Source organism: Budorcas taxicolor, chromosome 3 (genome assembly GCF_023091745.1).
Source record: "Budorcas taxicolor isolate Tak-1 chromosome 3, Takin1.1, whole genome shotgun sequence".
Lineage (NCBI taxonomy): Eukaryota > Metazoa > Chordata > Mammalia > Artiodactyla > Bovidae > Budorcas > Budorcas taxicolor.
The window spans coordinates 106547061-106569788 of record NC_068912.1 but is presented as its reverse complement, the minus strand read 5'-3'; the positions used below and the strand labels follow the sequence as shown (position 1 = coordinate 106569788).

General features: G+C 51.8%; 1 protein-coding gene across 1 annotated transcript; it reads right to left on the bottom strand.

Annotated features, from left to right (window-relative positions):
* Positions 1-945: 945 nt before the first annotated feature.
* NT5C1A (5'-nucleotidase, cytosolic IA) lies at positions 946-22378 on the bottom strand. The gene is made up of 6 exons (XM_052637928.1): positions 22148-22378; positions 14612-14779; positions 13442-13571; positions 11884-12006; positions 9319-9503; positions 946-7759 (listed from the first exon to the last, which is right to left on the bottom strand). The coding sequence occupies exons 1-6, from the start codon at positions 22271-22273 to the stop codon at positions 7394-7396; spliced, it is 1098 nt and encodes a 365-aa protein (XP_052493888.1). The 5' UTR covers positions 22274-22378; the 3' UTR covers positions 946-7393.
* Between the last annotated feature and the right edge of the window lie 350 nt (positions 22379-22728).

Here is a 22728-nt window from a genome sequence, read left to right as displayed (position 1 = left end):
GTGGAGGACAGTCCCAGTCTAGGCCAGGCTGGACCAGGAGGGCAGGGAAGAAGGCAGCTTTCCTAGCTATGGCCATGAGATGACCAGGGGAGCTGGGTACTGTTAGCAGCTTTTATAGATGCCTAGGAGGTATCACTCACAGTGTGAATGGCTCCATCTGCATTTGTGCAGTCCACAATCTACCCGACTGTACATGCTGGCCTCGGGACTGTCAAGAGAAGGGAAGAAATAAATGTAGATGGTGAGGCAGGTGCATTCAGGAGTGATTCTACCACTTTGTCTTTAAGGCTGCAGGGATGAAGGGTGGGAGGCAGAGGGTGAGGAGCCAAGACCTTGTTGGCCAGAGAATAGAAGCTGGAGAAATAGATAAGGGGCCTGGCCTCAGAGGGCCCCACGCTGCACATGTGCAAATGCCCATGAGATGACAGGAAGAGCCAGGACTAGTCCCAGGAAGCAGGGCTGGCCATCAGTATACCCAGGACCCTTGGTTAACAGAGATAACCATCCTGTACACACACACACACACACACACACACACACACATTCAGTCATTAGCAGAGTTATCTGCCCCATTATACACACCCACAAAACATTATACAAACCCACAAAACCACAACATGTACAAAAAGCATGCACATGTGCTGTTTTTGTCCTGTTGCACGTGCATATGAGTGTGTCCATACACACCATCACAGTGGTTGTTGGTAAGAGCAGCTAATCACAAAGGTATGTTCAACGAACATCTTCAAAGCACCCAAAGTCCTTTTTGACTAAGCTACTTGCAGGAGTCCAGCACAGCACCAAGTAACAAGGAAGGAGAGAAAAGTAATCAGCAAAGAAAACCAGAAAACTACAGCCAGCAGCAGAGTGTTGGCCTGCAGTGCCCCCTACTGGTAGGATGGGCATTTGTACTTTGCTTGAAGACAGTGAAATCTGAGACACTGCTTCTCAGGCACCTCTTCTTTTATTTTTTAAAAATTACTTTATTTCAATTTTGGCTGCACCAGGTCTTCTCTAGTTGTGGGGAGTGGGGGATACTCTCTAGTTGTGATGCGCCGGCTTCTTATCGCGGTGGCTCCTCTTGTTGCAGAGCACAGCTCTAGGGCATGCAAGCTCAGTAGCTGCCGCCCGCAGGCCTTAGAGCGCAGGCTCAGTAGTTCCGGCGCATGGGCTTAGGTGACCCACAGCATGTGGAATCTTCCCAGACCAAGGATCGAACCTGTGTCCCCTTCATTGGCAGGCAGATTCTCAACCATTGGACCACCAGGGAAGTCCTCAGGCACCCCTTCTAAGGAAGCTGCCAACACAGGATGCCATTCTCCGTCCTCTCCCTGCCTCCCTCCTCTCACCTAGCCAGGTGAGACCCTGGCATCCTCAGAGTTGCAGCACAGCATCAGAGAACAAACATTCAGGGCCTTGCACACCCCCCTGGAGAGCAATATCCACCACCAATAGGGATGGCAAAACAGGTTTTTCATCTTTCGTGTCAACTCCATCTCACCAGTGGTGGCTGCCTAGAATGCTGGGTTGAGAAGGCTTCTGAAGCCAGGTCTGCGCTTAGCACTGAAGGGTATCCTTCTACTGTGGCACAGTGCCAGCAACCATGGCAGTAAGCACCACTTGCCGTTCCCTAAATCTCCAGATTTCTCCTGACCCACAATTCCAGCATGAGGGTATGTATGTCTGTGACCCTCTCACAACCACAAGAAAACTGTCATTCCAGCTTTCACCTGAGTTTTATCTTACTTGATCAGTAACTTCTGAGCCAGCTGAAATTCTCCCTGGAATCCTCTTTGTGAAGAGCTATTTCTTGCTTCCACAGACAGCATGTGGATGACTCGTTAGATCAAGGTCCTTAAGTCAACAGGGGGCACTTCACTTTATCCCAAACTAATATTTACCTAAGGCCCATCTATCTACCAGCACTTATCACTTCTCAAGAAACTCCTCAGGGGCACTCATGAGCTGAGAACCACACAGCTGTGCTGAGCAGATACTAGCCAGCCAGCTGGGCTCAGCTTTAGCCAGGGGTCCTGTTCCCTGCCCCTCACCCAGCAATCAAATCATATGTGTGCATCGAAATTCCAAATTACTATGTGCCATGGCACTTGAAAACAGACCTTGAAATCTTCAGCCTTCAGATGCTAAGGGCCTACAGTGTTTAGCATCAAGATTCTCAATGCCTACAACCCCTGATGATGACTGCAGATGGGCACAGAACCCACTCATGCTGCCCCCCTCTGCAACCTAGCCAGCCTCTACCTCTGAATGCTTAGGTGGATGTAAGCTGGTCTCTCCCACGAGGAGTAGGCCAGGGATGTTTGCCTTAACTCAGGGGTCAGCAAACTCTTTCCACAAAGATCCAGAGGAAAATTTTCAGCTCCTTGGTTTCTGTTGAAGCAATTGAACTCTCTTGCTGTAGTTCAAATGCTGAAGACATATGTAAACAAATGGGCATGGCTATATTTCAATAAAATTTCTTTACAAAAACAGGTGTTAGATGGAGAAAGAAATGGCAACCCACTCCACTGTTCTTGCCTTGGAAATCTCATGGACAGAGGATCCTAGCAGGTTACAGTCCATGGGGTGATAAAAAAGAGTCAGATGCAACTGAGGGGAGAAAATAATCCCAGGAAAGTTGAGGCACTTGCCAAAGGCCCCCCTGGAGCCTGGAGCCACAACTGCTAAGCCCATGCGCTGCAACTACTGAAGGCTGCACGCACCCTAGAGCCTCTGCTCCGCAACAAGAGAAGCCACCACAAGGAGAAGGCCGCACACCACAACTAAAAAGTAGCCCCTGCTTGCCGCAGCTAGAGAAAACCCCATGCAGCAGCCGAGACCCTGCACAGCCAGACATAAGAAAAAAATCATTAAAAGGAAAACAGGTGGGCTAGATTTGGCTCAAGGTGCCACAGTTTGCCAAACCCAGCATCAGCCCAAACATGCGGAATTCCACAGAACATGGGGGTGTCTGGAGGTGCTTCAGAAAGTCTGCAAATGTTTGATTCTAGCTTAAATTCTTCTTTGCTGTTTGGGAAGCTGCAACAAAGATGTACCCACTCAAGTCTATTGTGTCATTTTGCCAGGCAGGGAGTCGATATGTTCAACTGGCTGTCCGGTGTTAAGAAGCGTCACATCTAAGCACGTGGATGGGCCATTTGGCAGAAGAGTTGAGAGCCTGATTCCCAGCATCAGACAGACATGAGCTTGAGTTCTCCTGCTGCCACTTCCCAGCTGTGTGACTTTGGACAACTCACTTCACCTCTCTAAGCCAGCAGAGCCGGGAGACCACCAGAGTGGACACCGGCCATCCATCATGCTGGCACAGGCTCCCACAGCCCCTTTTTGCTGAAATGTGAGAAGACAGAGGGGCCAGGGCAGCTGAGGCAACGGGGAGGGGGCACTCAGGGGCTCAGGACAATGCTATTTATAACTGTTATGGAGGCATTTCAGTATTATAAGCACCAGTTTGGCTGGACTAGTGCACACCAGCTGAATATCATTATAATGCTGAATCCACCTTGGATTTAGACTTCCTTCTGATTTCAACTTCTCTGGCATCTTCTGCTATATCCCCATCGCTCTGACTGGGTTCTCAGAAAATGGAGAGGACTGTTTTGCAGTGACCTTGGAAGTCTCAGTGCGTAGTAACAGGGCTTCTGTTTTAACTAAGTGGCAGTTTCCACTGGGTCTGGGACTTGGTTGGTAAGTATTTCCTGGGACATGTTCTGCAGGAGTGCCATGCTTTTGGTTAGAAGCTGTGTCCTCTCTGCTCCATCGCTGCCGTCCCTGGCTGGGCCAGGGGCTCTGGTGCTTGTATGGCTTTTTAATTTGCCTCAGTTCGGTTGCTCAGTCGTGTCTGACTCTTTGCAACCCCATGGACTGCAGCACACCAGGCTTCCCTGTCCATCACCAACTCCCAAAGCTTGCTCAAATACATGTCCATCGAGTCAGTGACGCCATCAAACCATCTCATCCTCTGTCATCCCCTTCTGCTCCTGCCTTCAATTTTGCCCAGCATCAGGGTCTTTTTCAATGAATCAGCTCTTTGCATCAGGTGGCCAAAGTATTGCAGTTTCAGCTTCAGTATCAGTTCTTCCAATGAATATACAGGGTTGATTTCCTTTAGGATGGACTGGTTGGATCTCCTTGCAGTCCAAGGGACTCTCAAGAGTCTTGTCCAACACGACAGTTCAAAAGCATCAATTCTTTGGCACTCAGTTTTCTTTATGGTCCAACTCTCACAGCCATACATCACCACTGAAAAAACCATAGCTTTGGCTAGATGGACCGTTGTTGGCAAAGTAATGTCCCTGCTTTTTAATATGCTGTCTAGGTTGGTCATAGCTTTTCTTCCAAGGAGCAAACGTCTTTTAATTTCATGGCTGCAATCACCATCTCCAGTGATTTTGGCGCCCAAGAAAATAAAGTCTGTCACTGTTTCCATTGTTTCCCCATTTATTTGCCATGAAGTGATGGGACTGGACACCGTTTTTGGAATGGGACTGGATTTTTGTTTTTTGAATCTTGAGTTTTAAGCCAGCTTTTTTCACTCTCCTCTTTCACGTTCACTTTTAATTTGCCTGCTGACACAATAAACAATCTTCTCCCCAGCACACCTCCTCACCACTTGAAACAATCAGAAGGTGTGTCTGGCAGCTGCTTCAGCTTGCCCCCAGGACTTCTGGCCTTTTATTGCAGCCACTGAAAGCTCTTTTCCAGGCCTGAAATGCTCATTTATGGTTTCAATTATAGAATTTGGACCCTCGTGTCTCTCATTGCCCAGGGCTATCCAAGTCTGTTAACAGTGCTCCAGTGAAATAGATAGCTTTTAGCGCACCTTATCTTGCTGCTTTCCACATCATATATTCCTGCTTCCTGAGAGCCCTGGAAGAATCAGCCCTGTAATCACGAGGTCCTAGAGGCAAGACCTCTTGGTCTCAGAGTCCCTGGGGTGTATCTTAATTAGGTGACATCTAGTGCTGCCCTCGAAGTGCACGTGTCCACCCTGGTCACTCAGCCTAGTCCAGGCAGTGAGCCTCGGTTGTGCCCAGCCTCTCAGGCTTCTTTTGGCTACCGGCTGGCTCTGAGAGCCCTGGAGGCTTATCCAAGCGGTGATTCTGACCGCAGAGGGAGGTAAGGCAGAAGGCCTTGGTGTGGTTTGGCCAAGAGCAAGGGTGACTGGGGCTGATCTCCTTCCCTCACTTCCTTTTCATCTCCTCGAGGTCGTCCTCAGGCCTCGCAGTATCTCTGGCTGGGCTGAGCTTTGGCAGAGGAAAGAGCTCCCAACCAGGTCCTCTGACCGGAGGCCTGGAAGGATCCTGACTGTGGCTGGGAATGACCTCGTGCAAGGACACCTTTATCACTTGCCCATTCCCCGATAAGGCGTCAGCAGAGTTGCCTCAGCACCCCTCCACTCCCCATCTGCGGCACAGCCTTACCCTTCCTCCGCACAGTCAGACTCCTGGCTGCTCCAGCACTGAGAGGGACAGCTGAGCCCAGGACTCTTCTCACACAAACTGCTGCTCATTTCCAGAGCCAGCTCAGTCTTCTTACTTTGTTCTCCCTCCTGGGTTATTTTTCTGACTCTGCTACTATGCCCTACACTGCCCAGAACCTGGGCCATTCGGACCCTGGGCTGAGTCCTCAAAAGGACAAAGGACAGGCTCCACATTGCCCATCACTCCTTTCCCTGCCCCCAGAAGCATTCCAGCTCCCCTGCATACACCTCCAATAGCACCTTTGGCTTGCCTCATAAAGTGGTTGCTCACAGCTGGGAATCCCCCTGGGGAGCTAGACAATCAGTCCCCGCCACTGATGTCTGCTTACCCCTTTGGATCTTCCTGTGGGATTAATCATTGGCGCTCCCACCTTCTCTCCAGAGAGAGCCAGGCTTGTCAGCAAAGGAAGAGGCTGACTCATCAAGCAATGAGAGTTCTCCCCTGCAAGTGGTGACAAAGGGGCTGCAGCGGCTCCTGCAAGTTCACCAGTCACCTCACCCTGGAGTCTCTTGCACAGCATCTTTAGAGCCAAAGAGCTCACCACCTCCACTCAGAATCCCGTCGCTGGAGAAGCTTGCTAGTGCACATTTCAGCTCCTTCCTCACTAATCAGTCACAACCCAAACCAGACCTCTTCACACTTTCTACATCCCCCCAGGCAGGCCTTCCCTCGGGCTAATCCTGGAGGACCTCCCACTTCAGTCACTGAACTTTCTTCCTTGCGTTTGAGCTCACAATGGTGAACACTAGCTCTCCACTTCTTCCTCCACAAACAGGGCTGCTTGGCAGCAAAGCAGGATAAAATCACGGAGGGAGTAAAGGCTGAGATGAGAGAGTTGGCAGGGAGGAACAAATTAAATTTGGCTAGAAAACAAAAGCAAAGGAAGCACTGATCAGGCAGTGCCCCCTGCTGGCCATAGCAGAGTTTGCATGCAGGTTAAATTCACTCCTTCCACAAATTCTTGCGCCTGGCTGTGGACCCTTGATGACTCAACAGGATTGCAGGAAGCAGACAGGCCATCTAGTCCAGTGGTTCCCACATGTGTAAAACTGTAGGGAAGTGGTTGTGGTTGATTGCGCATATCTTGCCCATTTGACAAAGGCCTCTGGGCTCAGGAGCCAGCAGGGGCTGAAATCCAGCCTATATCCTGCTAACCAAGCTGTGAACCCCACTGTGGTCTGGGTCAGTTCACAGGAACAGTTCTCCTTTCATAATTCATTCCAAAGACCTCGTCCTTCTATAACTTGTACAAAAGTGCCATGTATATCAAGAGCAGCCCTGGCACACAATGCTTCCATCGAAGAGGGCAATCTCATAAAAACCAAGCTTCTTCAGCTAAAAGAGAGTTTGAAGACCACCTAGAAGATGGGGAAACTGACTCATCAAGCAGTGAGCGTTCTCCCCCAGGAAATGGTGACAAAGGGGCTGCAGGGGCTACTGCAAGGACGGAGTGTTCACCAGCGCACCTCGGGGGGAGGTCACCTCATCCTAGAGTCCCTTGCAAGGGAACTTAAAGTCATACACTTAACTTGCCAAGACAGAGCTTAGAAGCCAGATCCCATCTCTTTGTACTACACTGAGCTAGTTTCAGAAGCCCCCTTTGAGGCATCCTGGCTGCTCTGACTCTCCCACCCTCAGTCTCATCAACTTCCCCCTGAAACTCAGCTACTCTGCACAGTCTTACTTTCTGAGCCAGGATCATGGCACAGTGTTTGCCTAAAAGGAGGGCTGGTGAAGATGCTGGCCCTGTCTGCAGTTTCCTGCAGGTACCTCACTCCCAGGGATGAGGGCAGACATGCAGAAGAGCAGAGAAGTGAGGAACCAGAAGGGTCCATCAGGCGACGTGTATGACAGGGAACCACGCCTGTGAGTCAGCGAGGCTGCTGGCTCAGCTACTGCGCAGGGGGGGCCTGCTTCGTAGGTGAGGTCCGCCGGGATGTCTGAGCCACGCCATAAGGCACATGGGCGGCCACCGTACCCATCTCCTGAGCCCCAGCCACATGGAACATCTGGTCGTCAAAGAAGATATGCGGGCGAATCTTCTCCAGAAGGGGGCCCTTGGGTGCTCCTGCAAGGAACAGGGCCTCATCCGTCTCTAGGCCCCAGCTGCGCAGGGTCTTGAGAGCCCGGGCCCCCGAGCTGGCTGCACTGCGCGCTGTCACCAAGTAGGTGCGAATCGGGCACTCCAGTCGCAGGCCCTTGGAGTAGAACTTCTTCTGCAGTCTCCCCAGTGCTTCCAGGAAGCCCTTTAAGGGGCCCTACAAGAAGGCAAAGGAACGCTGTGAGCTTACCCATCTCCCAAACACTTGCCCCCTCACCAGCTGGGCTCCTCCTTACAGCACTAAGATCTTGCTGTTTGTGATTGGAGTGTTTTGCAGGATCCCTATTAATCTCTCAGTTCCGCCCTGCCTGCTCGGGCCACTGCGTGCATCAGTTGGGTTTGTAGGTACCCATGGCATTCTAGGTGTCCACACTGCTGTGACTGAAAAAACATACCTGGGCCCCTGCTACTACAGCAGCCCACCAGGTATATGGGTGTCTGTCCTACAGCTCTGTAAGTGTGGCTTTTGTGCTCATCAGCAGGGAGGAGATTAAAAATATTTAGTAACTATGGCATGGGCACCCTTCAAACCGAATGGATTCTGGTTGCAGACTACTGGGACAGACAGACCAGTGTGTCACTGCCCAGTATTGACCCTGCTCCTGGGGCACATGGGTGGCTCACAGGGTCATGCTCCAGTTTCACAGGGTCAGGGAAAGGATCAGGAAAGGTGTACTTCTAATCTTGGAGACCCCTCACTTGCTGGGTGACCTGGGGAAAGCAGAGGTCTCCTGGGGCTCTGCCTCTCACTTACTATAAAAACAAACAAACAAACAAACAAAAAAACTGCCCTGCTCTGGATTCCTAAGGATTTAGGAAGGAACCAACAAGAAAGGAAGTGAAATGAATACTCAGGGGTCATAGCTACAGCCAGCTGAGCTCCTGGAGAGAGGGACTTTGGTGTAATTGAGCACCCAGATTTTTGTTAAAAGCATAGACAGGAGCTCCCCACGGGCTGGAGAATCCCAGTAGTTCCAACCCCAGGGGATTTCCATCAGCTCTAGGTCGTGTTCTGCTCTCAGGAAGACTCTGAGTAGTTTGAGGGTGAGTGAGGATCTCCGAGCCTCTGGCCAATAGATGGAAGACCGAAAGTGAGAAGGGGTGGTATGACCCAGAGCAGATGGGCTGCCCCAGACCCCACACCAGCTGGATCTCCCTGCCCCGAGGAGGAACATTTGTCAGGCTCTTCCTTTCCTCCAGTGAGGGAATCGGGGGCTTCTTGAGAGGACGGGACCCTGCTCAGAGAGGTGGGGGAATCTCAGAGAGGGAAGGGCAGCTTCAGAGAGAGAGGGTGAGGCATTCAGAGAGAGATGGGGACTTTAGAGAAGGGATGGAGACCCAGAAGAAGATAGAGGCCTTCAAAGAGGGGATGGGAATTTAGCAGGAGGATGGGGGCTCCAGGGAAGGGATGGGGACCTCATAAATGAGCTGCAAAGAGGCATGGGCTTCAGAGAGCAGCTTCAAGAGAGAATGGGGGCTTCAAAGAGGGGTTAGGAATGTCATGAGAGGGGTGGGGGCTCAAAGAAGAGGTAGAAGCTCACTGAGGGGAGCCAGGGGTCAAGGTGTGAGAAAGGAGCGCTGGAGGCCTGGGGAGGGGCCCTGGCTGGATTCTGGGCTGAGCTTGGGGTTTGACTCTGGGCTGGAGGTTCCAGCCAAGGGCAGGTTCTGGGGAGCTTCCTTATTCCACCCAGGGGTTCCGAGGAGTGTGTGGAGCACCTGGGCCAAAGGCTTGTTCTCATGGGCCTTCTCATGCTCAAAGAACCTGTCCAGCCCATGGGCCTTCACAATGCGCTCTGACTCGTCCGAGAAAAGCACAGCGTCCCCGTCGAAGGCCACGCGCAGCTGACTCTGGGACACGGCCACGTCCCTGCTGGGGCTGAAGATGGTGGCCGCTGCGATTCCTGCATGGGAAGAGGCAAGACTGTTCCCCCTCGTCCAGGTAATAGGCGCCCTGACACCTGCCTCAGCTGCCTGCGGGGCCAGGAGAGGGCTATCTCACCCTATCCTTGCCCCATCTGCCTCACCCAGGACTCAGGGCCCAGCCAAGGAGGAACAATATTCAGAATATTACAAAACAGGCCAGTAAGAGTGAACGGTGGAGGGAGTTTCCTATCAGTCCAGTGGTTAAGACTCTGAGCTTCCAATGTAAGGGACGCAGGTTTGATCCTCAGTTGAGGAACTAAGATCCCACATGCTACATGAAGTGAAGCCAAGAGAAAAAAAGAATGGACAGTGGCTTTATCTCTGAGTAGGGCCCTGAGGACCCCAGCCTAAGCCAGGGTTTCCCCTTTAGTTGCTGCTTTGAGGGAAGGTCTGGTGGGGAGGGGCTCCCAGCGAACAGGAGGGCACTTGGAAGGCACAGGGCAGGAGCTATTAAACTTTATCAATCAGTATGGGGCCTTTCAATACTTTAGCAAGCCCATACTGGTATGGACAGTTGAACATCAGTCCTGAGTAGAAGGCAGGGCCCCCCAAGCCACCACTGTCCTTCCTGGGGCTCCTCACAGGCCCCTCATGTAGATCTACAGGAAGGACTCCTGACCCTGGCTGGGCCTCAGTTACTCTCTTACTATTGGTTCCTGCAAGTCCCTCACCCTCTCGACCCTGATAAAATTAAGGATGCTTCAGCTCTGTCCAAGGATCCCAGGCTTCAGTCTGGGGTGGGGGCGCTGTGGGCACCCCCTAGTCTGCAGCCAGGTATGCCCTACTCCCTGGTGGCTCAGATGGTAAACAATCTGCCTGCAACGCAGGAGACCTTGGTTTGATCCCTGGGTCGGGAAGACCCCTTGGAAAAGCAAATGGCAACCCATGCCAGTATTCTTGCTTGGGAAATCCCATGGACAGAGGAGCCTGGCAGGCTACAATCCACGGGGTTGCAAGAATAGGACACAACTTAGCAGGTAAACCACCCCTACATGCCCTACCTAGGGCTGCCTGGTCTTTAAAGTTTCCCGGGGGTAACACGGGTGGCCGTGGGAGGCAGCACTAATGACATGTGACTCTGGGTACAGACTCTGGACTTCTCCATGGGGTCCAGTATGCCTGTTGCGAACCCTAGCTCCAGACTAGAGCTCACTGGATGACAGAGAGCAGTTTCAGGAGGCTGGAGACCTGGGCAGTGTGCTCAGCCCATCCTCGATTCTTTACCTCTCCAAAGGCCACGTCAGCCCTGCTCTTTGGGGATCTAGGGTCCGTAGGCCTGGGCAGAGGCAGAGCTTTGGGAGGAGTGAGAAATGCCAGCTTCACCTCACCTTCACTAAGCCTGAGGATGCTATAAGCAAGCTCAGGCCCTGGACATCAGGCCAGGTTCCTTCTCAGCTTTGCCAGTGCCAGAGCCAGCCTGAACCAGAATCATCTGATCTTGAGCAGGGCCTCCCTCCTGATTATGCCCTGCTTCCCAGCCTGGGCTTAACTTAAAGACATATAGAGGGACTCAGGCAGGACAGTGCCAAGGTCCCAACCAGAGGGTGTGACATCTGTCTAGGAAAATGGGTTCTGCTTTGGGTTTAAAGAAAGCCTCTTGGAGCCCCAAGCAGCTCAGGTGAGTAGGCCTTAGCAGGAAGAGAGGCCAGGCTTCTAGGCAGGAGACAGCATGAGAGAGGAAGAGGTAAGTGAACACATTGTTGGCTGCAAAGCAAACTTTTGGCTGCCAGAGGGGAAATATTGGTGGCAGAGGTAAATCAGAAGCTTGGGATGAGCATACTCACAGTACTATATATAAGACAGAGCGCCAACAAGGACCTACGGTATAGCACAGGGAACTCTATTCAACATTCTGTGAGAACTATATGAGAAAAGAATGTCAAAAAAGAATGAATATATGTATAACTGACTCACTTTGCTCTACACTTTGCTGGAAAAGTGCTGATTTCCTTCCTCACTGGCCCAGAGAGGGATAGAGGCTGCCCATGGTCACACAGAAATCAGAACTCCTGCTGATCTGGAGGATTTTTTTAGAAGGGAATAGCTTTCTGGGCTGCAAAGAGGGTTTCCACAGAAACTGACAGCTGGGTGATATGGATAAGTAAAAGCACCCTTAACATGGTAGGGCAGGAGGTGGGAGGGGGAACTGGATGGGCAATGAGTGAAACAGATGGGACCTTGTTCTCAGGGTTTACAGGACAGGCCATAGGAATTAAGGGAGGTACTGCCCTTCCAGTTACCATAGCAACCCCTAGCGCCTGCTCAGAGCTTTAGGACCAGGCTGCCCATCTCTGACGCTGGCTCCCCACACTCCTCTTTGCCAGATCCCCCACACTCTCCTTCTCCAGCTTGACTCACCCTCGTCAATGGCTTCCCGCACTTTTTCTGCATCAGCCGACAGGTAGAGGTTGGTGTGATAGGCCTTGAGGTAGCAGATGGGGCTGTTGCCGCCTGTCATGCAGAACCTCTCGATGAACAGGTCTGGGGAGGAGGTAGAGAGGAGCCAGGTGATGTCTGGGTCAACCCTCAGCACCTCAGAGTGGTCCCTCCGTGTCCAATGGATGCCAATGGTTCTGAGTGGTGGTGGGGCAGCAGAGTGATTCTCTGAGTGATTTTAGGCCAGCGTTCCCCCTCTTTGAGCTCCCCACATCCTTCATCCACGAAATGGGGATGACCACATCTCTGACGGGGCTGCCTGGCTCACAGTAACATCCCCTTGTCAGGGAACCACAGTGCTACAAAGGCAGGTCCCCAGCCATATGGCTTGTGGTCGATCCTTCCTGATCATAGTTGACTGTATTGGGGTAGGCACCTGCTTCAAGCTGGGCCAGTCAGATTCTCTTCCAGCCTGGGCTGATAGTCACCTGGTACCCACGTCTGTGCAGGCTGTAAAACTTTGCTTGTCAGTCAACAGCTGCTGCTCTGAACCCACGGAGTTACCCCATCATTGCCCCAGCCCCTCACACAGGACGGTCCACCATGGAAGGGCACAGCAGGGGTCTTTCAGGACCCTGCCTCAGCACCACGGGGTGGTGTCCATCCTGACTCCTCAGAGCTTGTGTCACAAAGTGGGTAAATATTTTTAATATCACCCCTGCTTCCAACAGTTTGAAATTAGGATTAAAATAATGCCAACTGGTTCTCTTGATTGCTGAAACAAGGACTCATAAACTTGTAAATTTGGGCCATATTCAAGAAACATGGTTTGGAGAAAGAGAAAAAAGAGACAACAAAGGAAAAAAAGAATGGATTTGCTGAGAGAAGCAGAAATCAGGGCTTTTCTGGTCCAGAGAGAAAAAGAGCCCTGGAGAGATTACCAGTTCTTGGATTCAGGCCCTTTGGGCTCAGTTTTACTTCCTTCCCTGTGGTTCCAAGAGGCACTCCAATAACCTAGTAAGAATCATGTTTTTGAGCTAAGGCTGGCTCCAGAGGGTCCATTACTTTCAATCAAGAGTTGGACTAAGACACAGAGTCCCTTCACTCTGACGACTGCACCTGCCTCTCCCAGCAGCCCTGTAAGACCTGTCAGCCCCACTGCAAGGAGAAACTCAGGCACAGAGGCAGCAAATATCCAATTGGATAGCGAAGGGAGTGGGGCCTGTGCAAGGATGTGCTGGAGCTGGCTTGCACCAGCTTACAAGGGCCAAATGTCAAACATTCAGGGACTTTTGGAGCCAGTTAGATTGTTCAGTTATGGATAGCTTGACATCAGTCACGATGGGAGTATTAACACCCTGAAAATGGCAACGCTATGATCCGAGTTAGGGGAGCGGTTGTTTTGTCTTTTGAAAGAGCCTATTTACCAGAACCCCACGGGGCTTAAGACTCCAGCGGGCATACCTGCACCCTGCAGAGCTGTGATGCCAGCCCTGGGGGTCCTCTAGGAATCATGTCATGGCCAAAGCTGTCTGCTCACCATAGTGGTTGATGCTGTTGATAAGACGGACGCCCACTTGAGCGTGGTTGTTGGTCACCAGGACGATGTCGAAGAGGTCCTCGCTCTCAGGGTACAGCTCCCGCAGCCGCCTGTTCACAGCCTCCAGAGCCTGGACGGGAAAGTGGGTCCTAGGGCTCAGACTCCCCAGGGACTGATGCCTGGTGTTAGTAGCCAGGGTTGGGGATGTGGGGTGGGCTGGGATCCAGTGCTGGGAGGGGAGGGGAAGTCAGGGGCTGGGCTCGAGGTCAGGTCAGTGGACATTGACTATCACCTCCTAATCTCTGTCCTTGTATGGGCTGATTATTGCCCACTCAATAATATTAATTATTAGATTTCGACGCCTCACTAAAAGGGTGAGTGGACGTTGAAATTCAGCTCAGGTTCCACGCACTAAGCTGGTTACCTGGAGTGGGGCTGTGTTTGTTCAGGGGATGGGGAGGACTCTTCTTCCCACAGTGGCTGTCCCCTTGCCAAGTGACGCTCCTATGGGGTAGCACTACCCAGAGGGGACCCTTTTCCTTTACTCAAACCCCTATGGGAGTGCTTTTCTTTTTTTTTTTAATAAGAAGTAATTAAGATTTCTTTAAATAAATGAAAGCAAATTTGGTAGATAAATCATAAATACAAAATATAAAATAGTTCAGTGTATTAGATCAAGGTATTTTTCAGTTACATTATTAGGTTCCTCTCTAAATAGTTAATCTGTAATAAAAGACAGTGTTCTTTGGGGGACTTCCCTGGTGGTCCACTGGCTAAGACTCTGGGCTCCCAATGTAGGGAGGCCCAGATTTGATCCCTGGTCAGGAAACTAGATCCCACATGTGACAAGTAAGTGTCCGCATGCTACAGTTAAGACCCGGTGTAGCCGAACAAATAAAGATTAAAATAACAACAACAGTTTCCTTGGATGAATACTATGTCTGAAATTATAACAAGATTTGCAGCAGAATATACTTTTTTATACATTCCTTTTTTCATATTTTTTCTATTATGGTTTATTACAGGATATTGAATATAGCTCCCTGTGCTATATAGTAGGACCTTGTTTATCCATCCTAAATGTAATCTACCAATCCCAACTCCCATGGGAGGGCTTTTAGCTAATGCCCATTAAGGCTTTGCATGGCCAGTGGTGGGACTGCCCCTCACCTTCACGAAGGGGAAGGCTGGTCCAGGACTGAAGGGCTCGTTCTCGTGTTCCAGCTGGTAGCGCACGTATTCCTCCACGCCCTGCTCCGTGTAGATCCGCTGCTCCTCGTCCATGCGGAACAGGGCTCGGGAGGACACAGCAATGGTGACAGCATTCTGGGGCTTGGGCTGCAGGGATGCAGGAGAAGGGGTCGACCCTCAGACTTCCCTGAGGCAGGTCTCAGGTACCAGCCTTTCTGGGAACTGGGGCAGGGAGAGATCCCAGGCCCGGCCTCTGCCCTAAGGAGCCCAGTCTTGGGCAGGGACAGACATAGATCAGGATCCCCTCAGTGAAGGACCCAGCTGGGGACTGGGGGGAGATGACGGCTCCCCAAGGAGGAGGACAATCTGGTGGGAGGCACATGTCCTCGGGGAGTTTGCGGTCTAGCTGCCCAGCTTGACACGGCAGAAAAATGAATACAGTGTAAGTAGCTAAAGCATGATTGATGCTGAAGATGGTCTTCAGAAGGTTCCCGTTATAAAACGGGAGTTACATGCCTCTGGCAAGAAAGGGCGCCCAGAAGCATGACAGTTATAGAAGAAAATCTGTCTCCGGCCTAGATCTTTCTCCTGAGCTCCAGACTGTTATTTCTAACTGCCCAGTTGACTAACAAACACTCAAACTCATCATGCCCAAGGCTGAGTTCCCAAGGACAGCAATCTGTCCACCCTCAACCTCACCCCCTCCCCTCTTCTTCATCTCAGTGCTCCGCACCACCAACCGCTCATCCCCCAGCCCAGAGCCCAGAAGTCAACCTCAAGTCTTCCCTCTTCCTCTGCTCCCTTCTCCCTTCAATCAGTCACCAAAACCTACCCACTCTACTAGAATCCATCCACTTCTTCCTGTCTTCCCTACCATGGGCCATCACCATCTCTTATTCCCTCCAATATGTGGTCCATATTGTTGTCAGGGGACTTTTCTCAAATTCAGGTCTGATCATGCCCAGCCCCTTCAGTAGTGCCCTCTGTGTGGTTAAGAACCTGCCTGCCGATGCAGAAGATGTAAGAGACACAGGTTCAGTCCCTGGGTCAGGAAGATCCCCTGGAGGAGGGCATGGCAACCCACTCCAGTATCCTTGCCTGGAGAACCCCATGGACAGAGGAGCCTGGTGGGCTACAGTCCATAGAGTCGCAAAGAGTCAGACACAAGTGAAGTGACTTAGCACACAGGCACCCACTGGCATCAAATTCTTCCCACACTCTGATCAGCAGACTTGAGCATGGAGTAGGAAGCCCTTCATGACAGACTCCTACCTCTGTCTCCGCTCTTACCTTCTCATTACCCTGCTTTGCTCTATCTGACCTTTCTCAGGTCTGAGCACATCTTCCCCAACCCCTTCTCTGAACTTTTACACTGGATGTTTCCTGTGCCTGATTTGCTTTCCCTGACTCCCCATCCAGCCAGCTTCTACTCAACCCTCAGGTCTCAAACTACATGTCATCTTTACAAAACTGTCTCTTATCCCTAGTAATGGGCTTGCAACATTTCCTACCAATTTCCTTGTTAGCAAATTTAGTAAATTTTTTCCTTTTAGTATAATTCATTGATGTAGATGCTTGACACTAAGGAAATGCTGAATCTCTTGGACTTTGGTAGTCTGTCCAATCTGCCGGTCACTCAGCCCACAGTTGGGATGAATTTCAAAACACCATGTGGAGCCGTTTGAATCTTTCTGCTCTGCTGTAATATTTTCAATAAACCCCTGAAAACAACTATATATGTATATATGTTAACATAGATAATTGCTTATTTGCTGTTATTGTTTAGTTGTTAGGTCGTGTCTGACTCTTGCGACCCCAAGGACTGTAATCCACAAGACTCCTGTGTCCATGGGATTTCCCAGGCAAGAATACTGGAGTGGGTTACCATTTCCTACTTGAGGGGCTCTTCCTGACCCCAGGGACCAAACTGGAGTCTCTCTCATTGGCAGGTGGATTCTTTACCACTGAGCCACCAGGGAAGCGCAACTGCTTATTTAACTATTTCCATTTCTAGCCAGAGTTCTAGAAACAGGAACCATGCTTACGTTCTAAGGGAGCCAGAACCAGAGTTATCGTGTTCATTTATTGTATCTCTAGTCCTCCAAACTGTGCTTAGCATATAGTAGGTGCTCAGTAAATATTTATAGTCTCTGAACTTTTAAGCAATTTATTTTAATGAAAGACAGTATTTGCCATAACAAATTTAACATGAACCAGAAACTCCATTGCGGTGCCCTTATCTGTTCAAATTGCTTGAAACATAGTAGGTGCTCAGAGAATACTGTTTTGAGTTGATGCAGACTTGACAAAGATTTATTATTGTTTCTTTGTGCCAAGCACCTGGGCTCTGCCTGAGGATGGTCCTGGTAGAGACTCAGCTCCTGCCCTGAGAGTCAGAAGCTGGTGGGGGAGAAAGATGGGTAAACAGAGGTACAAAAGGGCCTGAAATGAATGCTAGAACCAGGTGAAAGCAAAATTCAGAGGAAGCTGCTATGGGAGAGGTGGTGTCTCAGCAGAGCCTGGAAGGAGGAGTGGGGTGGAGGAAGGCATGAGGAGCTGTGAACACACGCCGTGCCTTCACAAAGGTGAGCAGAGCCCTGTGCAGGGGGGCAGAGTGCAGCTGAGCCCAGAAGAGTAGGCAGGTGCGAGATGCCAGAAGGCCTTCTTTCAGGGGCCCATGAGGGTCTCAGAACTTCTTCAGCACCTCCAGTGGAATAGGGAGAAGTGAATGCCACCACAGGCAGCAGCTGGACCCTGCATAATCCCTGGGGAGGATGAGAATGCAGGTCCCCAAGGAACTCACAGTTGTCTAGAGAGTCCCACCACATCTCTGTGACCTGAGCAATCCTGGGACCACGGTTCCCATTTGACAGATGAGGAAGCAGGGACTCAGTTGGGGGCAAGGCTCATAAACGGACCTTGCACTGTGGCCTGCTCCTAACAGCCCTGGCAGCCACGCTATCAATCCCATTTTCTCTCTCTGGAGTCAAGCCTGGCTCCCAATCAGCTGACAACACTGAGTGATGACTATGTGACAGGCACTGTGCGGGGGACCATACAGATGTGACCCCGCCCCCAGGGGGCTTATGATCTGTCCCCAAGGCAGAGGTCCGTGCTTCCTTTAGAGGGACAGTGTCCAACAGGACTCTCTGTGAAAATGGAAATGTCCAGCGCCGTCCATGTGGCTGAAACGCAGCCAGTGAGGAGGAGGAACTGAATTTTTAATTGCATGTAATTGTAATCAGTTTAAACTTAAGTAGCCATACTGGCTAGTGAAGCTGTAGAACCTCAAAGTAGGAACAGAAGACCAGAGTCCCCAGACTCATGAGGCAGACCTCAGTTTGCATTTGACTTTTACCCCAGTCAAGACAGTGTGTGGGGCCAGCAGGGTGAGTCTAAGGTGTTGGCACGACAGGTGACCGTCGTCTGGGGCTCAGCCCAGTAACTCTGCCAGCTGCCAGCCACCCCCAGTGTCTGTGTGTGTCCTTGGGCTGGGTACCTCCCAACCCCCTTAGCCACTGTGAGCCTTCAAGGAAGGAAGGTAAAAATTAAAGAAAAGGGGTAATAGAGGGATGGCCTGGGACGGTAAGGGTACAGTTGGGTGGGTAGGGAGACCTGCTCTCATAAACCCAGGAGGTCTGCTGGCCTTCAAGGTAGGAGCTGAGCTTGCCTCACCCCCCTGGACTTACTGCCCCAGGGACAGGCCCATCACCCCTTCAAGGACAGAGAGCCAGCTGCCCTCCCAGCCCCTTCAGGCAGGTTCCCAAGCCGCCGCTCCAGCCCAGGCAGCCAGCCAAGGTCTCGCTCCTCACTTTCTGTCCCACAGTCCCTGCCAGACTGCTGTGTCCTGGGTCTTCTCCGGCTGACCTGCCCAGATCCCATCGCATCCCACCTCTGGCCATTGCAAGAAAAAGATCCCAGCTGCCTCAGTCCCAGGAGTCTCCACTTCCTTCTTTGACAGATGGGGAAAGAGGCCCAGAGACGGGCAGAGTATTACTCGAGGTCATCCAGCAAAGCCACGGCAGAGCCAGGATAAGATCCTAAGCCTCTGGCCTCTGTCCACACACCAGCACCACCCCCCTCTACTCCCCTCCTCCATCACTCCTGGAAGACCCCAACCCCTGCTACCTCCACTGTCCTGGATGCTTCCCTACCCCGCTGCCTTCCCTTTCCAGATCTGGGGGAACTGGTGAGGGGCACTATGCCTTCAGACGGAGGTTTCTAAGGGTAAGACTCTTTACCCCCGAAATGGAGAGTCCCAGGATGGTACCCTGCTCTCCTGCTTAGCCTGCTCTGACTCTGTACAAGTGAGGAGGAGTCTAAGGGCCTAGAGGGAAATTCAGATCCCAGCTGGGAGAGAGAACAGCCTGTCCGGGCTCCAGGGAGAGCTGAAAGAACAGGGGAAAGGGGCTGCTTGGAGCCAGGGCGAAGCCAAGCACCTAGAGATGTCCTTGGACCTCGCTGCAGAGGGAAGCCACCCTGTTAAATGCCATCAGGTGTACCTAGGGGCAGTTCCGCCAGAAATCAGGAAGAAGTCCAGACACTGGACTGAACCGTGAATCAGAAAGACCCTCTACGCCAGACCAAGGTCTCAGTTTAGGAGCTCTGGACTCCAAGAAGCCAGGTCCCTCCAGCTCTCTCTGTCTTTCACTGGAGTGGTGTTGGGGGACCGGCTGGTTACTCCTGCTTCAGGGACAAGGATTGAGGCATCATGCAGGGCAACCTGGCCCCACCTGTCTGCCCGAGGAGCTCTCATTGAGACCCTGGGATTTTGCCTGCTGGGCCCAAGATAGGAACACGGCCACAAACTGCTGTTTCTAGGACTTAGAGGCAGAAGAACTGCTGGAGGAGAGGGGAACAAGACAGGTCTAGACTGAGGAAGTCCTCTGACCTCTTGAGGTGAGGGCCTCATATAGACCTTCAGGGTTAACTCACTCAGGAGCAGGGGGATGAGAATAAGTCTAGGCCAGACCAGCATGGGGCCCAGGAGGCCCAAAGCCCCCAAAATAGCCAGTAGGGGGAGGGGTTCCCACAGGAAGGAGTAGGGGCCGGGAAGCCGCCAGTCTCCTTGCCTCCCAGAGAACAAGGCCCAGGGACTGGGCCTGAGCTCCCGGAGGAAACGGACTGGGGAGCCCCACTCACCACCCTAGTCTCCAGCCCCTTCTTTCCATCCCTCAGGCTGTGACATTAGTCCAGCTTCCTCCCCAGGCAGGAACCAGCCTCTTCACTGCTCTGCCTGTTACCAGGCACACCCTCTCCAAGCCATCCACAAACACAGCCTCACTTTAGCAAAGCGACCTTGCTAAAATGAAAACGAATCAAGTTAATCCCTTGTTGAAAAGTCCTGTGGTAGCTCCATAATGGTCTTCATACTTGTTTAAAAAGTAGGTTGACATTTGATGCAAATAAACTTTTTTGGGGGGAGCTCCAACATGTAAACCATGTAGTACCATATTTTATTGGTATAAATTCATACTATGAATTCAATAGGGCTTCCCTGATAGCTCAGTTGATAAAGAATCTGCTTGAAATGCAGGAGGCCCCGGTTCAATTCCTGGGTCAGGAAGACCCCCTGGAGAAGGGGTAGGCTACCCACTCCAGTATTCTTGGGCTTCCCTGGTGGCTCAGCTGGTAAAGAATCCACCCGCAATGTGGGAGACCTGGATTTGGAAGATCCTCTGGAGGAGAGAAAGGCTACCCACTCCAGTATTCTGGCCTGGAGAATTTCATGGTACAGTCCATGGGGTCACAAAGAGTCGGACACGACTGAGTGACTTTCACTTTCACACACATGAATTCAAATGTATTACGTATTCAGATGTTCGTGGTATATTTATATTTAATGTCCACCAATGAATACAGGAGACCAGTGAGAATTTAAACTTCATCATCTAGTCAGTTTGTTTATGTCTCAATTTGCTGGTTTTTGCACAGCATTGAGAAAGTCCTGATTCATACCAATAAGTGGCTGCGAATGGTAAAAAAGGCTTTTTTGTTTTGTTCTATTTTAAACTACAAGCCTCAGAAAACTCAACCACAGTTGTCAGCAATCTCACGATACTCTTCTGTTAAAACAGATCACCATAAAAGCTTTATTCTGAGGTTTGCTAAAAGAGATAATCAACCCGTAGCATGAGGTAACACACTGGCAGTCTCCAAGGTGCTAAAATGTCCAACACCACATTTGAGTGAGGTGAGTTTGATCACATATTTTTACTTTTGTAAAACATAGTTTGAGGAAGAAAGAAAATGAATTTACTTCATCTGTGAGCAGACACTCTGAAACATGGGTCTTCATGGAGCCTAATTTTAAGACCTCTAACCCCACTGAATAAGATCTGGACTTTTTAATGTGGCACTCAAGACCCTCTGTGGGTCTCTGGCATCTTCCCAACTCCTCTCCTAAAGATCCTGCATTTTATTTTCTCACTCAGTTTCAAAGACATCGACCATGTGTCTTTTGCTCATCCTGTTTCCCTGTCTGGGAAGGTCCACCTACTCAGGCTTTAAGATCAGCTCAAACCAAGCCACCTCTACAAGACTTCCTGAGTTGGCGGGGGTCACTGCCTCCCTTATGCTCCCACTGCTAAGGATTTCACCTGGGCATTCATCATATCTAGGGTCTCTGTGAGCTCCTGGGGCAGGGACTCAGCCTAATCCTTCTCTCAATCCGCACTGCTGAGCAGGACTGGAGGTGCAGCAGGGAATGACTGTTGACAAGGTGGGCCTCATGGGAGGGGTCTTTGGAGGGAAGCAGCAGGGTGCTTTAAAGTCAGTTTGTAGCTCTTTGGAGGATGCTCTGAGCTAGCTTCCATCCTCCATCCCCTTTCCAAGCTCTGATATCGGGGAAGTTGGAGTGAGCAAGGCCCAGGAACCAAGGGGAGAGGAGACTCCTCCTCTGTGTGTGTCCTGGAGGGCTGAGGCGACCACCTAGGTAGCAGAAACGCTGATCCCAGCGAGGGCTACCCTGTGAGGGGAGCAGAGCCCGGAGATGGGGCACAGCCCAGCGCTGGGACCCCAGAGCCAGGGACGCAGAGCCCTAAGCTCAGAGCGCAGATTCCAGTGCAGCTCCCTTCTTTTAAAACCCAGGGAGCCTGGCACCCCGAGCCGAGCCTGAGCCCTGTGCGCAGGATGGCAGAAACCGGAGCGCACAGCAAGGAGCCGGGTTTACAGAATCGGTTACCTGAGCCTCGGCGCTTCTGCAGTTGCCACTGACCGGCTTTACCCAACAAGTGCTGTCCCCGTGCCCGTGGCTGGGCCGAGGCCCGGAGCTGAGCCCTGATGACAGCATGGGGGAGGAGGATCCTGGCGTGGAACCGGAGTTCCGAGATTAAAAAACACCCGACCAGAGCTCTCAAAATAAAACGGAGCCTATGCCAACGGCCTGGCATATGCTGGTGATGAGGAACTGCGTCCCTTCTCGGAGGGGCACCACGGGTCCCTCCCGAAGGGCTGGCGACCCCTCCTAGAGTGACCCTCACCCTGCCCTGCCCCATACCCATGCCCTGGTCTTACCGATTTGGGTTTCTTCTGGGGCGCGAGGTTGTCATAGAAAGTCTTGGCTTCCTCCCAGTGCGGGGCCGCGGCGGTCTCTGCTCCCGGCCCGAGCTCGCGGGGCTCCCGGGGCTCACCGGGTTCCATGCTCAGCTCTGACCCGGCCTGGCCGAAGCAGGCGGCTGCGGAGAGTGGAGCCGGCGGGACTGGGCTGCGGGAGGGAGGGAGGCGCGTCCCGGGCGTGAGAAGAGGGCGGGCAGCCGCGGGGAGAGTGCGCGTGCGGGCCGGCAGGAGGGAGGGCAGTGCGCTGGGTGCTCAACCCGACCAGTCGGCAGTCGGTGTGTAGCTGCTGTTGCTGGTGGAGTTATATTTTGGGACACTGCGCTCTCCTTCCCCGACCGCCCCACGCCTAATGAGGGTTTAGACCCTTCGGCTCGCAGGACTGAGCCTGAAACCAGGCCTTCGGGCTGCTGAGGTTTCGGGATTGCGGGGATCCTGTTCTTCGCAGGCGGTCAACGGCACCGAAAGAAAGGGAAGCCTGACTACTTTTTTTTTTTTAAACCCAAGGTGGTGATCCACAAAGGAGAAAATTAAATTCTAGC